General features: G+C 41.2%; 1 protein-coding gene across 1 annotated transcript in view; it reads left to right on the plus strand.

Moving 5' to 3' along the window:
* The first annotated feature begins 212 nt into the window (after positions 1–212).
* LOC120066625 (metabotropic glutamate receptor 8-like) overlaps positions 213–18,020 on the plus strand; it is a 230,704-nt gene continuing 212,896 nt past the window's right edge. The window contains exon 1 of the mRNA XM_039018051.1: positions 213–617. Within this exon, the coding sequence (XP_038873979.1) occupies positions 246–617 (372 nt within the window). The 5' untranslated portion in view covers positions 213–245. The remainder of the gene's footprint in view (positions 618–18,020) is intronic.

Here is an 18,020-nt window from a genome sequence, read left to right on the forward strand (position 1 = left end):
CCAGCTGCTTGCTGCGCCGATCTTCCAGTGCTACACCATCCCTCCCCTGACCCACTATCCCACTCACCCGCACTGCTACCACCATGGCCAGGGAGTCCAAACACCCCTCCCTCTCCCATTACTGCTTCCTCTTCCTACTGACTACCAAATGCTACTGGCTGTTGGTCTCTGCCACTCAGAAGGTCTCGGACCCGCAGCTGCCTCTGCAGGAGTATGCCCACTCTATCCGGCTGGACGGTGACATCATGCTAGGTGGCCTATTCCCTGTGCACTCCCGTGGTGAGAGAGGAGTGCCCTGCGGGGAGCTGAAGAAGGAGAAGGGCATTCATAGGCTGGAGGCCATGCTGTTTGCCATTGACCTGATCAACAAGGACCCAGAGCTGCTACCGAACGTGACCCTGGGGGCGCGCATCCTGGACACGTGTTCCAGAGACACCTATGCCCTGGAGCAGTCACTGACCTTCGTCCAGGCACTCATCGAGAGGGATGGCTCGGACGTCCGCTGCGCCAACGGGGACGCACCCATCTTTGCCAAGCCGGATAAGGTGGTGGGGGTCATAGGGGCAGCGGCTAGCTCGGTGTCCATCATGGTGGCCAACATCCTGCGGCTCTTCAAGGTGAGGATTCTGTTTCCGCTATTTGAAAATGGGATTGTTTTTATTTTTCCATAGTCCTTGTTCTCAATATTATTTAAGCTTAGGTTTGACTCAGGCTAAGATCTAGCCTACTCTGAAGGCTGTGAAAAGGTCAAAGATTTATGACGAGTCATCCCTTCAAGGTTCAGTTGGTTAGCGTAGCAGGCTTTGTTCCGCTGTCTTGGACATTAGAATGCAGATGGGGCTTCCATAGGCTTTGGCTTGGTGGGGTGTCATCATAAAAACATTATGCAACGGCCTTTATTTAGATAACTATTTTCCTCTCCCAAGCTAGTGGTTGGGCTTTTGTTAAAAATTGAGAGATTTTTTTAGACACAACCATCATCATCCTGTCATGTTGCCAATGGGTATTAGCAAGGTTATGATCTGTCAATATTGCTCTGGCATTGAGACGTTTGGCCTGTGTGCTTGGCATGTTCGCTATTGAAGCAGATAAAGCTCAATTACCCGATACCCCATTAGAATATAGTCAGTGTTATTAAAATATGTTTCACTTCTAACTCCAGAGTGCTGGAAACTATCATTGGTAGCTTATAACGGTTCTTGCATGCCAATCATGTCTGAATGTCAGCAGCTGACCAGTGGTAGACACACGAAAAGGTCAAACCAGTGATGCGAAACGACTGACTACGATATGGAGTTTTGGTTCCCAGATGGAAGTGAATGAGATGTACTTTAGCCCATAGTTGTTGAATATGTAGTGTCAGCCTGACAAGGTGTATTGTTCTCAATAGCTATGTATTAGTCCCATTCTTTTGTCTGGGCTAATCAAGTGAACTGTCCAAAAGGAAACATATATACTATGCCCAATGTTTCTGTGATTTAATTGACCTTGATCGTGATATTGCAGCATATTGCTCTCAAAACAGCTTAATCTTTTGTCTCCCTTCTTTGTAATACAGAAAGCAACTGCTCTGGATCTAAAAATACAATGTGGGAAATGTGATAGACCGGCACTGAAATGTTGCATTAATCTAATACAGCCAATATCCTTTTCATGGTCAGCACAGATATTACTTACCCAACATGGAGGAGAGTATAAATATTTAGTGATCTGCTTGAGGAGAAAAGGTGAAAGTGGAGAATGACCCCGACAGGTTAAATCTCCAGCCTAAAGCAGTGGCATGAGCAATGTCTTGACTGTGAATTAAATACTGATGGAATAGCAGGTAGCATCAGAGGTCAGAACAAGGGAGAGGAACGGCCTGACGGGCTGATAGGTGCTGCCCTAACAAAGTGGATAATGTAAACTATCTGCTCGGTGCAGTACATTATGTGAACCACAACCCATTGTTTTGAACACAATTAAATTATTTCACCCAGTTCTTAGTTCAGACCTCCCCACACCCACCCCCCTCCATTGGACACCTCCCGGTGACAATGCAAGTCTCAGAAAAAACAACATATCAATGTCTGGTGAAGGATACGTTACATCCTGGACACGAAAGCTCTGATTTTATACTCCATTGACTCCACAGGAGGCTGCTGAGGGGAGGAGGATGGCTCATAAGAATGGCTGGAATGGAGTGGAAGAGATGTGTTTGATGTTTGATACCATTCCATTTATTCCGTTCCAGCCATTACTATGAGCCCGTCCTTCCCAATTAAGGAGCAACCAGTCACCTGTGATTGACTCCCATAAACAGATTGTGCTTTCGTCACTATCGATCCATGTGCTGAGGGGCTGGCCCAATTACAGTCTTAGTAATGGAGTGGATATGCACAGCTTCATCCTCAAGACGAGAGGAACTCTGAATTGTTTTCCCCTAAGTGCTGCTCCGTGATCAGCTTTCTCTTTCACCCAATCCCAACCTTTACCAATTGGGGTTAGTGGTGATGTAGTTGCAGTTTAAATGGATGTCGACCTCGGGGAGATCCCATCGACCTGTCATTCCAAACTGGGTTTCCTCAATCAAGTTCCAAGTCACAACCAGTCTGTGCAGGATAAAACCATGTTTGAAGTTCGAAATGGCTCCCTATAGAGTTACAAAATCCATTAATTCCCATCCAAAGTGTACAAAACCATATGGATTTGATCATCCATAGTTTACACACATTCAGTATTACTGTGCACTATATTTGTGTAATTTGGTGTAATTAGATTTTGGGACAGCAGTGTTAGAAACTGACTAATTGACATGAGAAGTAGTTTGGGGGTGGTGGTGCTGCGATTGTTTTCCAGTTTCTTGAAATACAACTTATTTCTATATGAATTCTGATATGGTCTATTCATTCCTTTTCCATTTCAGTAGACCCTCTTATACAGAGCAACTTACAGTAGTGAGTGCATACATTTTCATACTGGTCCCTCGTGGGAATCAAACCTACACCCTCATGATCTACCAATTGAGCCACATCATCACAAACCACTTGATGTCTCAATGTACTCAATTACTTTATTGTGCATTGTTTTTCATCACAGTGATAGAAAGTCTACAGCTAAAAACCTAGATTTTATTTTTATTTTATTTTATTTTTTATTTTATTTCACCTTTATTTAACCAGGTAGGCTAGTTGAGAGCAAGTTCTCATTTGCGACCTGGCCAAGATAAAGCAAAGCAGTTAGACACATACAACAACACAGAGTTACACATGGAATAAACAAACATACAGTCAATAATACAGTAGAAAAAGTCTATATACAGTATGTGCAAATGAGGTAGGATAAGGGAGGTAAGGCAATACAAAGGCCATGGTGGCGAAGTAATTACAATATAGCAAATAAACACTGGAATGGTAGATGTGCAGAAGATGAATGTGCAAGTAGAGATACTGGGGTGCAAAGGAGAAAGATAAATAAATACAGTACGGGGATGAGGTAGTTGGATGGGCTATTTACAGATGGGTTATATACAGGTGGAGTGATCTGTGAGCTGCTCTGACAGCTGGTGCTTAAAGCTAGTGAGGGAGATATGAGTCTCCAGCTTCAGTGATTTTTGCAGTTCGTTCCAGTCATTGGCAGCAGAGAACTGGAAGGGAAGGCGGCCAAAGGAAGAATTGGCTTTGGGGGTGACCAGTGTGATATACCTGTTAGAGCGGGTGCTACAGGTGGGTGCTGCTATGGTGACCAGTGAGCTGAGATAAGGCGGGGCTTTACCTAGCAGAGACTTGTAGATGACCTGGAGCCAGAGGGTTTGGCGACGAGTATGAAGCAAGGGCCAGCCAACGAGAGCGTATAGGTCGCAGTGGTGGGTAGTATATGGGGCTTTGGAGAAAAAACGGATGGCACTGTGATAGACTGCATCCAATTTGTTGAGTAGAGTGTTGGAGGCTATTTTGTAAATGACATCGTCGAGGTTCGGTAGGATGGTCAGTTTTACGAGGGTATGTTTGGCAGCATGAGTGAAGGATGCTTTGTTGCGAAATAGGAAGCCGATTCTAGATTTAATTTTGGATTGGAGATGCTTAATGTGAGTCTGGAAGGAGAGTTTACAGTCTAACCAGACACCTAGGTATTTGTAGTTGTCCACATATTCTAAGTCAGAAGCATCCAGAGTAGTGATGCTGGACGGGCGGGCAGGTGCGGGCAGCGATCGGTTGAAGAGCATGCATTTAGTTTTACTTGCATTTAAGAGCAGTTGGAGGCCACAGAAGGAGAGTTGAATGGCATTGAAGCTCGTCTGGAGGTTAGTTAACACAGTGTCCAAAGAAGGGCCAGAGGTATACAGAATGGTGTCGTCTGCGTAGAGGTGGATCAGAGAATCATCAGCAGCAAGAGCGAAATTGATGTACACAGAGAAGAGAGTCAGCCCGAGAATTGAACCCTGTGGCACCCCATAGAGACTGCCAGAGGTCCGGACAACAGGCCCTCTGATTTGACACACTGAACTCTATCAGAGAAGTAGTTGGTGAACCAGACGAGGCAGTCATTTGAGAAACCAAGGCTATTGAGTCTGCCGATGAGGATGTGGTGATTGACAGAGTCGAAAGCCTTGGCCAGGTCGATGAATGCGGCTGCACAGTAATGTCTCTTATCGATGGCGGTTATGATATCGTTTAGGACCTTGAGCGTGGCTGAGGTGCACCCATGACCATCTCTGAAACCAGATTGCATAGCAGAGAAGGTACGGTGGGATTCGAAATGGTCGGCAATCTCTTTGTTAACTTGGCTTTCTAAGACCTTAGAAAGGCAGGGTAGGATAGATATAGGTCTGTAGCAGTTTGGGTCTAGAGTGTCTCCCCCTTTGAAGAGGGGGATGACCGCGGCAGCTTTCCAATCTTTGGGAATCTCAGACGATACGAAAGAGAGGTTGAACAGGCTAGTAATAGGGGTTGCAACAATTTCGGCAGATCATTTTAGAAAGAGAGGGTCCAGATTGTCTAGCCCGGCTGATTTGTAGGGGTCCAGATTTTGCAGCTCTTTCAGAACATCAGCTATCTAGATTTGAGTGAAGGAGAAATGGCGGAGGCTTGGGCGAGTTGCTGTGGGGGGTGGAGGGCTGTTGATCGGGGTAGGGGTAGCCAGGTGGAAAGCATGGCCAGCCGTAGAAAAATGCTTATTGAAATTCTCAATTATAGTGGATTTATCGGTGGAGACAGTGTTTCCTAGCCTCAGTGCAGTGGGCAGCTGGGAGGAGGTGCTCTTATTCTCCATGGACTTTACAGTGTCCCAGAACTTTTTTGAGTTTGTGCTACAGGATGCACATTTCTGCTTGAAAAAGCTAGCCTTAGCTTAGCTGGTTCCTAACTTCCCTGAAAAGTTGCATATCACGGGGGCTATTAGATGCTAATGCAGAACGCCACAGGATGTTTTTGTGCTGGTCAAGGGCAGTCAGGTCTGGAGAGAACCAAGGGCTATATCTGTTCCTGGTACTAGATTTTTTGAATGGGGCATGCTTATTTAAGATGGTGAGGCAGGCACTTTTAAAGAATAACCAGGCATCCTCTACTGATGGGATGAGATCAATATCCTTCCAGGATACCCGGGCCAGGTCGATTAGAAAGGCCTGCTCGCTGAAGTGTTTTAACCTGTCAATAGCCAATAAAATTGCAGGGCGCAAAATACAAAACAACAGAATTCTCATAAATCAAATTTCTCAAACATACAAGTATTAGGCACCATTTTAAATAAAACATTCTCGTTAATCCAGCCACAGTGTCTGATTTCAAAAATGCTTTACAGCAAAAGCTCCACAAACGATTATGTTAGGTCACCACCAAGTCACAGATAAACCCAGCCATTTTTCCCGCCAAAGAGAGGCGTCACAAAAAGCACAAATATAGATAAAATGAATCACTAACCTTTGATCTTCATCAGATGACACTCATAGGACTTCATGTTACACAATACATGTATGTTTTGTTCGGTAAAGTTCATATTTATATCAAAAAATCTTATTTTACATTGGCGTGTTAGATTCAGTAGTTCCAAAACATGCAGTGATATTGCAGAGAGCCACATGAATTCACAGAAATACTCAAAATAAATGTTGATGAAAATACAGCTATTATACATGAAACTTTAGATACACTTCTCCTTAATGCATCCGCTGTGTCAGATTTCAAAAAACCTTACGGAAAAAGCATAATCTGAGAACGGCGCTCAGAGCCCAAACCAGCCAGAGAAATGTACGCCATGATGGGTAGTCAACATTATTCATATATAAATATTCACTTACCTTTGATGATCTTCATCAGAATGCACTCCCAGGAATTTCAGTTCCACAATAAATGCTTGTTTTGTTCGATAATGTCCATTTATGTCCAATAGCTTCTTTTGTTAGGGCGTTTGGTAAGTGGTCCATTCGGACGAAACGTTCAAAAAGTTATATTACAGGTCGAAGAAACTTGTCAAACTAAGTATAGAATCAATCTTTTGGATGTTTTTATCATAAAAGTTCAATACTCTTCCAACCGGAGAATTCCATTGTCTGTAGAATTGCACTGGAACGAGAGCAACCTCTCAAGTGAAAGCGCATGACTGAGAACGAGGCTGTAGGCAGACCCCTTAGTAAAACAGTTTCCATCCGGCCCCCCTTCACATGAGCAGGCTGAAACCACGTTCTAAAGACTGTTGACATCTAGTGGAAGCCATAGGAAGTGATAACCCATATCCCACTGTGTATTTGATAGGGGTGAGTTCAAAAACTACAAACCTCAGATTTCCCACTTCCTGTTTGGATTTTGTCTCAGGTTTTTCCCTGCCATATGAGTTCTGTTATACTCACAGACATCATTCAAACAGTTTTAGAAACTTCATAGTGTTGTCTATCCAATACTAATAATACTATGCATATATTAGCATCTGGGACTGAATAGGAGGCGGTTCACTCTGGGCATGCTATTCATCCAAAATTGAAAATGCTGCCCCCTATCCCAAACAAGTGATCGCGATGAGCGGTGCTCGTTTGACCGCAGACACATTACAGATGCAGGCAATGAGGCAGTGATCGCTGAGATCTTGGTTGAAAACAGCAGAGGTGTATTTGGAGTACAAGGTGGTTAGAATGATATCTATGAGGGTGCCCTTGTTTACGGATTTGGGGTTGTACCTGGTGGGTTCATTGATAATTTGTGTGAGATTGAGGGCATCAAGCTTAGATTGTAGGATGGCCGGGGTGTTAATTATGTCCCAGTTTAGGACATGGATGAAAAGCATACCCAAATTCAACTGCCAGCTACTCATCCCCAGCAGATAAGATATGCATAGTATTAGCAGATTTGGATAGGAAACACTCTGAAGTCTCTAAAACTGTTTGAATCATGTCTGTGAGTATAACAGAACTTATTTAGCAGGCGAAACCCCGAGGATAAACCATTCAGATTTTTGTTGTTGTTGAGGTCACTCTCTTTTCAATGGATTTTCATTGGGAATACATATTTCTAATTGACCTTCTTGCAGTTCCTACTGCTTCCAGTGGATGTCAACAGTCTTTAGAAATTGGTTGAGGGTTTTTCCTTTGCGTAATAAAGAAGTACGGCCATCTTGAACGAGGGTCACTCGAAGTGTCCTGTTTGTTAGAGGCGCATGACCAGAAAGCTAGCTACAGTTTGTTTTAATCCTGTATTGAACACAGATCGTCCCGTCTTCAATTTTATTGATGATTTACGTAGAAAAATACCTAAAGTTGTATTACAAAAGTAGTTTGAAATGTTTTGGCAAAGTATACAGGTAACTTTTGAGATATTTTGTAGTCACGTTTCACAAGTTGGAACCGGTGTTTTTCTGGATCAAAGGCGCCAAATAAATTGACATTTTGGATATATATCGACGGAATTAATCGAACAAAAGGACCATTTGTGATGTTTATGGGACATATTGGAGTGCCAACATCAGAAGCTCGTCAAAGGTAAGGCATGAATTATATTTTTATTTCGCGCCTGCAGGGTTGAAATATGCTTATCTCTCTTTGTTTACTATGGTGCTAACTCAGATACTAGCATCGTTTGCTTTCGCCGAAAAGTCCATTTGAATTCTGACATGTTGGCTGGATTCACAACCAGTGTAGCTTTAATTTGGTATCTTTCATGAAAGTTTAATTTTTATAGTAATTTAATTTAATAGTAATTTAATTTAATTTAATAGAATTTGGCGCTCTGCATCTTCTCTGGCTTTTGGCCAAGTGGGACGTTAACTTCTCTGGGATATGTGGGACGCTAAGTGTGAACCACTGGTACCATAAATGCTAGTTAGTGCTAGTTTGACCACCAGAGGGGATCTTTGAGAAGCATTTGATAGCCTTCAATAGTGGCTGTACTAGATAATTTAAAACCATTTTTGTATAAACATAGTATATGGGACTGATTTTAAGAAATGTTGCTTAATTAAATTGATTAATATTATGGTGTTTCTATTCCAAGAAAAACGAAAAACCCTCTGGGTTTCTGTTAGGATGGAACGGAAAATATGGAGCTGTACAACGTGACGGTCGGGAGTATGCTACAGTACTGGGCTATTTAGCTAAATAATCCCTGTGTCGTGCGGGCACGCGAGGAGACTGGGGTTCAATTCCCCGACAGGGAGGAAGGAGTAGGCTGTCCTTGTAAATAAGAATTTGTTCTTAACTTCTTCTGGCTGCAAGCCCGAGGCCGCCCACAATATGACAACAGCCAGCTCAAGTGCAGGGCGCGAAATTCAAAATATATTTTGTAAAAATATTTAACTTTCACACATTAACAAGTCCAATACAGCAAATGAAAGGTACACATCTTGTGAATCCAGCCAACATGTCCGGTTTTTTAAATGTTTTACAGCGAAAACAGCACGTATATTTATGTTAGCTCACCACCAAATACAAAAAAGGACAGACATTTTTCACAGCACAGGTAGCATGCACAAAGCCAACCTAACTAACCAAGAACCAACCAAACTAACCAACAAACAACTTCATCAGATGACAGTCTTATAACATGTTATTCAATAAATCTATGTTTTGTTCGAAAAATGTGCATATTTCAGGTATAAATCATAGTTTACATTGCAGCTACAATCAGAAATTGCACCGAAAGCAGACAGAATAATTAGACATCAACGTCAAATACCTAATTACTCATCATAAAACATTTCTGAAAAATACATAGTGTACAGCAAATGAAAGACAGGCATCTTGTGATTCCAGCCAATATTTCCGATTTATTAAGTGTTTTACAGCGAAAACACAATATAGCGTTATATTAGCTTACCACAATAGCCAGAAACACAAGCCCTTCCCCAGCAGTAAAAGTTAGCGATCGTGACAAACCTGTAAAAGATATATAATTTTTGACTAACCTTGATATTCTTCATTAGATGACAGTCCTATAACATCAGGTTATACATACACTTATGTTTTGAGCTGAAATCAGTGGTTACACATTGTGCTAACGTAGCTACTATTTCCCACAACGTCCGGATATTTTTCTGACACTTTTTCTGACACACATATTCTGACCAAATAGCTATTCATAAACATAACTAAAAAATACATGTTGTATAGGAAATGATAGATCCATTAGTTCTTAATGAAATCGCAGTGTTAGAATTCTAAAAAATAACTTCATTACGACATCCAGCTTCGGTATAGCTAGAGTACCCAAAAGTTGGGCGCCGACGACTAGTTCACATGTACGACAGATATATGAAATAGCATCATAAAATGTTTCTTACTTTTGCTGATCTTTCATCAGAATGTTGGACAAGGGGTCCTTTGTCGGGAACAATCGTTGTTTGGATTTAGAACGGCCACTTTCCCTCTTGAATTAGCAAGCACACTAGCCAAGTGGCGCGAATCTCTCCATCGTCAACAAAGTCAGAGAACGGAACACGGCAAAACTCCCGAAAAAATTTCAATAATCTGATTAAACTATATTGAAAAAACATACTTTACGATGATATGGTCACATGTATCAAATAAAATCAAAGCCGGAGATAGTAGTCGCCTATAACGGCAGCTAAACAGAAGGCAAATCCAGGTACCTCCTCGCGCTCTCCAGAAAACAGGAAATGGGGGACACGTCATACAAAGAGCTTGTATTCCAACTCAGACCAAGATAAACACTCAATTTCTTCTCTCACCGCCTCTTGGCATCCAGGGGAAGGTCTATGAAGTGCATGTATACTAATACGTATCATGCCCATTTATAGGCAGGAAGTAGAACAGAGCCTCGATTTCAGACTTTCCACTTCCTGGTCAGGAAGTTTGTGCCAAATGAGTTCTGTTTGACTCACAGATATAAAATTCAAACGGTTTTAGAAACTAGAGAGTGTTTTCTATCCAATAGTAATAATAATATGCATATTGTACGAGCAAGAATTGAGTACGAGGCCGTTTGAAATGGGCACCTTTTATCTGGCTACTCAATACTGCCCCTGCAGCCCAAACAGGTTATCTGACTTGCCTAGTTAAATAAAAGTTACATTTGTAGTCTAACCAATGTACTACAATGTACTACAATTGTAGTCTAACCAATACCCAAACGGAGATTCAGTGAAAATAAAAATCTCGTTGATTTATCAAGACCAGTCCCCATGCTTGTCTCAGAGCAGCGCGAAACGGTGCAAAAATAGTTGCAGGCTATTGCTTCAAATCCTATTGCTTCTAACTTCAATATGCTCTTTAAAATAAATAAGACCTACACTACTTTTATCAGCACATTACTCAACACTAGTGAGACTCATGTGGCGTTACGGTAGGCCTACAGTAAATTGAAAAATATGACGTGACTCTCAGCCAATAATTACATAAAGAGAAAATTCTAAATTAAAACCAAAAGCTGCCTCATGGGTCTCCCGGTTGCAGCTGGCATGGGTATCGAACCTGCATCTGTAGCAACGCATTTTGCACTGCAGGAGCCCCCATCTAACCGGGAGCCCCCTTCCATAAAGTATCAAAATACACAGAGGTGTTGGTAAAGGTAAATTGTCCTGCTAATAGCCAATAATGGCTATTATAATACTGTACATGGTGTCCAGGTCAGGATAACCAAAACATATCTTTATTAAAGACTATCAGAAAGAATGTTGGTACTTATTTATTTTGATCCAAAGCTGTGAATGAGTGAGTCACTCAGCTTTATGTACAGTTGAAGTCGGAAGTTTACATACACCTTAGCCAAATACATTTAAACTCAGTTTTTCACAATCCCTGACATTTAATCATAGTAAAAAGTCCCTGTTTTAGGTCAGTTAGGATCACCACTTTATTTTAAGAATGTGAAATGTCAGAATAATATTTGAGAGAATTATTTATTTCAGCTTGTATTTTTCATCACATTCCCAGTGGGTCAGCAGTTTACATACACTCAATTAGTATTTTGTAGCATTGCCTTTTAAATTGTTTAACTTGGGTCAAACATTTAAGGGAGCCTTCCACAAGCTTCCCACAATAAGTTGGGTGAATTTTGGCCCATTCCTCCTGACAGAGCTGGTGTAACTGATTCAGGTTTGTAGGCCTCCTTGCTCGCACACGCTTTTTCAGTTCTGTCCACAAATTTTCTATAGGTTCAAGGTCAGGGCTTTGTGATGGCCACTCCAATACCTTGACTTTGTTGTCCTTAATTCGTATTTATGTTGACAAATGTCAAATAATAATTCCGCCATGAATTTCGGTGCGGTCTCGCTTTAGCGCACGCTGTATTGCGCAGTAACGTTAATTTTAAAAATCTAACACAGCGGTTGCATTAAGAACTAATGTATCTTTCATTTGCTGTCCAACCTGTATTTTTTTAGTCAAGTTTATGATTACTTATCGATTAGAATAGGTGCCTCTCCAAGATGGCGCCGGACAGATTGCTTGAAGTTTTGGCCACTAATCACATTGTATAACCACGATTTGTGCCGCTAAATATGCACATTTTTGAACAAACCCTATATGCATTGTGTAATATGATGTTACAGGACTGTCATCTGATGAAGAATATCAAGGTTAGTAAAAAATTATATATCTTTTGCCTGTTTGTTACGATCGCTAACCTTTGCTGCTGGTAAATGGTGTTGTGTTTCTGGCTATTGTGGTAAGCTAATATAATGCTATATTGTGTTTTCGCTGTAAAACACTTAGAAAATCTGAAATATTGGCTGGATTCACAAGATCTGTGTCTTTCATTTGCTGTACGCTGTGTATTTTTAAGAAATGTTTTATGATGAGTAATTAGGTAATACACGATGGTCTCTGTAGTTATTCTAGTTGCTTTGGTGAGAGTTGTGATGGTGGCTGCAATGGTAAACTATGATTTATACCTGAAATATGCAAATTTTTCTAACAAAACATATGCTATACAATAAATATGTTATCAGACTGTCATCTGATGAAGTTGTTTCTTGGTTAGTGGCTATTTATATCTTTATTTGGTCGAATTTGTGATAGCTACTGATGCAGTAAAAAAATGGTGGAGTAAAAAAAGTGGTGTCTTTTGCTAACGTGGTTAGCTAATAGATTTACATATTGTGTCTTCCCTGTAAAACATTTTAAAAATCAGAAATGATGGCTGGATTCACAAGATGTGTATCTTTCATCTGGTGTCTTGGACTTGTGATTTAATGATATTTAGATGCTAGTATTTACTTGTGACGCTATGCTAGGCTATGCTAGTCAGCTTTTTTACTGATGGGGGTGCTCCCGGATCCGGGTTTGGGAGGAACTAGAAGTTAAGCCATTTTGCCACAACTTTGGAAGTATGTTTGGGGTCATTGTCCATTTGGAAGACCCATTTGCCACTAAGCTTTAACTTCTTTGATATAGGGGGCAGCATTTTCACTTTTGGATGAATTGCGTGCCCATAGTGAACTGCCTCCTACTCTGTCCCACATGCTAATATATGCATATTATGAAGTTTATGAAGTCTCTGAAGTTTCTAAAACTGTTTGAATGATGTCTGTGAGTATAACAGAACTCACATGGCAGGCAAAAACCTGAGAAAAAATCCAAACAGGAAGTGAGAATTCTGAGACTGGTCATTGTTAAATTCATCGCCTATTCAATTCCCTGTAATATATGGATATGTTTGCACTTCCTACGCCTTCCACTAGATGTCAAGAGTCTGTATAACGCTGAATGAAGCCTATACTGTGATGTGGGACCGGATGGGAGGTGTTTGAGTCAGTGGTCTGGCAGATTACCTGTTCTTGGTCACGCGCATTCCTCATGATATCGCCATGCGTTCCAGTACTTATAGAGACTGAAAAGAATTCTCCGGTTGGAACCTTATTGGATATAAATGATAACAACATCCTGAAGATTGATTCTCTACTATGTTTGACCAGTTTATTCGACTTGTATTATAACTTTTTGAAGTTTTCGTCCGACGTTTGCCTGCATCTGCGCGAGCGTTTGGACACGTGTACTACACATGCTAGCAAAAGTAGCTAATTGGACATAAGTAATGGACATTATCGAACAAAACAATGATTTATTGTGGAACTAGGATTCCTGGCAGTGCATTCTAATGAACATAATCAAAGGTCAGGGAATATTTATGATGTAATTTTGTATTTCTGTTGACTCCAACACGGCGGAGAAATGTTGTTAAATCTGAGCACCGTCTCAGATTATTGCATGGTGTGCTTTTTACGTAATTTTTTTTAAAAATCTGACACAGCGGTTGCATTAAGAACAAGTGTATCTTTAATTCTGTGTAAAACATGTATCTTTCATCAGTTTATGATGAGTATTTCTGTTATTTGACGTGGCTCTCTGCAATTACTCCGGATATTTTGGAGGCATTTCTGAACATGGCGCCAATGTAAACCGAGATTTGTGGATATAAATATGCACATTATCGAACAAAACATAAATGTATTGTGTAACATGATGTACTATGAGTGTCATCTGATGAAGATCATCAAAGGTTAGTGATTAATTTTATCTCTATTTCTGCTTTTTGTGACTACTATCTTTTGCTGGGAAAATGGCTGTGTTTTTCTGTGGCTATGTAATTGTTTGGTGTGCTTTCCCCGTAAATTCTTTTTGAAATCAGACATGTTGGCTGGATTCACAACATGTGTAGCTTTAATTTGGTGTCTTTCATGAGAGATTGATTTTTATAGTAATATATTTGAATTTGGCGCGCTACATTTTCTCTGGATTTTGACCAAGTGGGACGCTACCGCCCCACCTATCCCAGAGAAGTTAACTTCCTGACTGATGTCTTGAGATGTTCCTTCAATATATCCACATCATTTTCTTTCCTTGTGATGCCATCTATTTTGTGAAGTGCACCAGTCCCTCCTGCAGCAAAGCACCCCCACAACATGATGCTGCCACCCCCGTGCTTCACGGTTAGGATGGTGTTCTTCGGCTTGCAAGCCTCCCCCTTTTTCCTCCAAACATAACGATGGTCATTATGGCCAAACAGTTCTATTATTGTTTCATCAGACCAGATGAATGTGCAGTTGCAAACCGTAGTCTTTTTTTTTTATGGCGGTTTTGGAGCAGTGGCTTAGTCCTTGCTGAGCGGCCTTTCAGGTTATGTCGATATAGGACTCGTTTTACTATGGATATAGATACTTTTGTACCGGTTTTCTCCAGCATCTTCACGAGGTTCTTTGCTGTTGTTTTGGAAATGATTTGCACCTCTCGCACCAAAGTATGTTCATCTCTAGGAGACAGAACATGTCTCCTTCCTGAGAGGTATGACGGCTACGTGGTCCCATGGTGTTTATACTTGCGTACTATTGTTTATACAGATGAACATGGTACCTTCAGGCGTTTGGAAATTGCTTCCAAGGATGAATCAGACTTGTGGAGGTCTACTATTCTTTTCTGAGGTCTTGGCTGAATTATTTTGATTTTCCCATGATGTCAAGCAAAGATGCACTGAGCTTGAAGGTAGGCCTTGAAATACATCCACAGGTACACCTCCAATTGACTCAAATGATGTCAATTAGCCTATCAGAAGCTTCTAAAGCCATGACATCATTTTCTGGAATTTTCCAAGCTGTTTACAGGCACAGTCAACTTAGTGTTTGTAAACTTCTGACCCAGTGGAATTGTGACAGAGTGAATGATAAGTGAAATAATCTGTCTGTAAACAATTGTTGGAAAAATTACTTGTGTCATGCACAAAGTAGATGTCCTAACCAATTTTTTGGAGAAGAAATTTGTGGAGTGGTTGAAAAACGGGTTTTAATGACCGTAACCTACAGTTGTATTCGGACGTTTACATACAGTTGTGGCCAAAACTTTTGAATGACACAAATATTAATTTCCACAAAGTTTGCTGCTTCAGTGTCTTTAAATATTTTGTTCAGATGTTACTATGGAATACGGACGTGTAATTACAAACATTTCATAAGTGTCAAAGGCTTTTTTTGACAATTACATGAAGTTGATGCAAAGAGTCAATATTTGCAGTGTTGACCCTTCTTTTTCAAGACCTCTGCAATCCGCCCTGGCATGCTGTCAAATAACTTCTGGGCCACATCCTGACTGATGGCAGCCCATTCTTGCATAATCAATGCTTGGAGTTTTTGTCCACCCGCCTCTTGAGGATTGACCACAAGTTCTCAATGGGATTAAGGTCTGGGGAGTTTCCTGACCATGGACCCAAAATATCGATGTTTTGTTCCCCCGAGCCACTTAGTTATCACTTTTGCCTTATGGCAAGGTGCTCCATCATGCTGGAAAAGTCATTGTTCGTCACCAAACTGTTCCTGGATGGTTGGGAGAAGTTGCTCTCGGGGGATGTGTTGGTACCATTCTTTATTCGTGTTCTTAGGCAAAATTGTGAGTGAGCCCACTCCCTTGGCTGAGAAGCAACCCCACACGTGAATGGTCTCAGGATGCTTTACTGTTGGCATGACACAGGACTGATGGTAGCGCTCACCTTGTCTTCTCCGGACAAGCTTTTTTCCGGATGCCCCAAACAATCGGAAAGGGGATTCATCAGAGAAAATGACTTTACCCCAGTCCTCAGCAGTCCAATCCCTGTACCTTTTGCAGAATATCAGTCTGTCCCTGATGTTTTTCCTGGAGAGAAGTGGCTTCTTTGCTGCCCTTCTGGTGGTGCCCCGATCCCGCAGCTGTATCAACTTCAGGAGACGGTCCTGGCGCTTGCTGGACTTTCTTGGGCGCCCTGAAGCCTTCTTCACAACAATTGAACCGCTCTCCTTGAAGTTCTTGATGATCCGATAAATGGTTGCTTTAGGTGCAATCTTACTGGCAGCAATATCCTTGCCTGTGAAGCCCGTTTTGTTGAAATGCAGTGGAAATGTTTTTTTGGGATTCAGTTCATTTGCATGGCAAAGAGGGACTTTGCAATTAATTGCAATTCATCTGATCACTCTTCATAACATTCCGGAGTATATGCAAATTGCCATCATACAATCTGAGGCAGCAGACTTTGAAAATTAATATTTGTGTCAATCTCAAAACTTTTGGCCACGACTGTACACTTAGTTACATTGTTTTAGTTTGAACGTGCAGACTGGCACTAAGAACAGCGGGAATGTTTCTCTAGTCAGCACCATTGTTAGTGCAATGCCTCTTAAAGTGTTGCTCTGTGCTACCCAGTGGGGCGGGGTGGGGGTACACCTCCCTTCCTCATCCTCCCTTCCCCATGGGCTAGGTCGGTCTGCTCTGCGGCCATCCCGTGCCCCCTGCCCTCATGCCTTGAACCGCCCACCGCTGTTTCAGTGAATACAGCTGGAGAACTGCAAGGCAATCCCATTTTGCGACACTCTGGAGCCATGACCAATATGACCAATATATATTGTCCTGCTAATAACAGGGTTAATAATATATCTGTGAGAATATCCAAGGGGCTTTTATATAGTTCTAAATTAATAATAATAATCGCTTTGTTTAAAAAATAACATTTGGAGATGATTTAATTTTCAAATAATGTAAAATGAGCGAGAGAAAGGCCATTCTTGAACATGGGGTTAGACATTGTTTTTAATTTGTAAATAAAGCCAGTTTATTATTTATTTCTGTTTTTAGAGGGAGAGAAACCATAAACCTACAGTCATCTCATGGGTCTCCCTGTACAGGCCAGCGCAGGTATTGAACCAGCATCTGTAGCAATACAGCTTGCAGTGTCTTAGACCGTTGCGCCACTCAGGCACTGTACAATGTGACCGGTCGGGAGTGGGCTACAGTACTACAGTAAGAGCAAAATAATCCTAATAAAATAATATAAACCTTAATGTAACAACAGTTTTAGTAAGTAATACTGAAGTCGTGCACAATTATCAGTTTCTATTTAGGTTTATGTCGCCCAATCATTGTCAGTTAGAGACACAGTAGCGCCTTGGGACCCAAAAGCATATTCAGTGCTCTAACTCTAATGCTGGTCTGGAGCAATGAAGTAGTAACGCAGGGTACCGTACTAAACCACAAGTTACCTCTAAGTCCCGCAGCATAATCACAAAACTTCTAGTGGAGAAACCACTATATGAAATAACACATATGGAATCATGTAGTAACCAAAAAATCTGGTTGAGAGAATTCCAAGAGTGTGAAAAGCTGTCATCAAGGCAAAGGGTGGCTATTTGAAGAATCTCAAATATAAAATAGATGTTGATTTGATGAACACTTTTTTGGTTACTACATGATTCCATATGTGTTATTTCATAGTTTTGATGTCTTCACTATTATTCTACAATGTAGTAAATAGTAAAAATAAAAACTCTTGAATGAGTGATGTTCAAAAAAATTTGACCGGTAATGTACTGTGTTTGTAGCTGTATGACCCAGTGTGGTTTAATAAATCTAGTTAGAGCTTTCTTCGGAGTCCGACTGTAATTTGTACCAGACTCTTCCGACTGTAATTTGTACCAGGATACAATATAAAAGGTGTCAATTCAGTTCCGCTTCGAGGTTATGTAGTAATGACGCGGAACATGATGTGATCAGCACATGTGACTAGGCAGAGAGCCTTTGTGGTGTTGACGCCTTAAGGTAGTCCACGTGTATCTGGCCCTCCACTGAGGTCTCTGACCCAAATGAG

This window comes from Salvelinus namaycush, chromosome 21 (assembly GCF_016432855.1).
Source record: "Salvelinus namaycush isolate Seneca chromosome 21, SaNama_1.0, whole genome shotgun sequence".
Classification (NCBI taxonomy): Eukaryota; Metazoa; Chordata; class Actinopteri; order Salmoniformes; family Salmonidae; genus Salvelinus; species Salvelinus namaycush.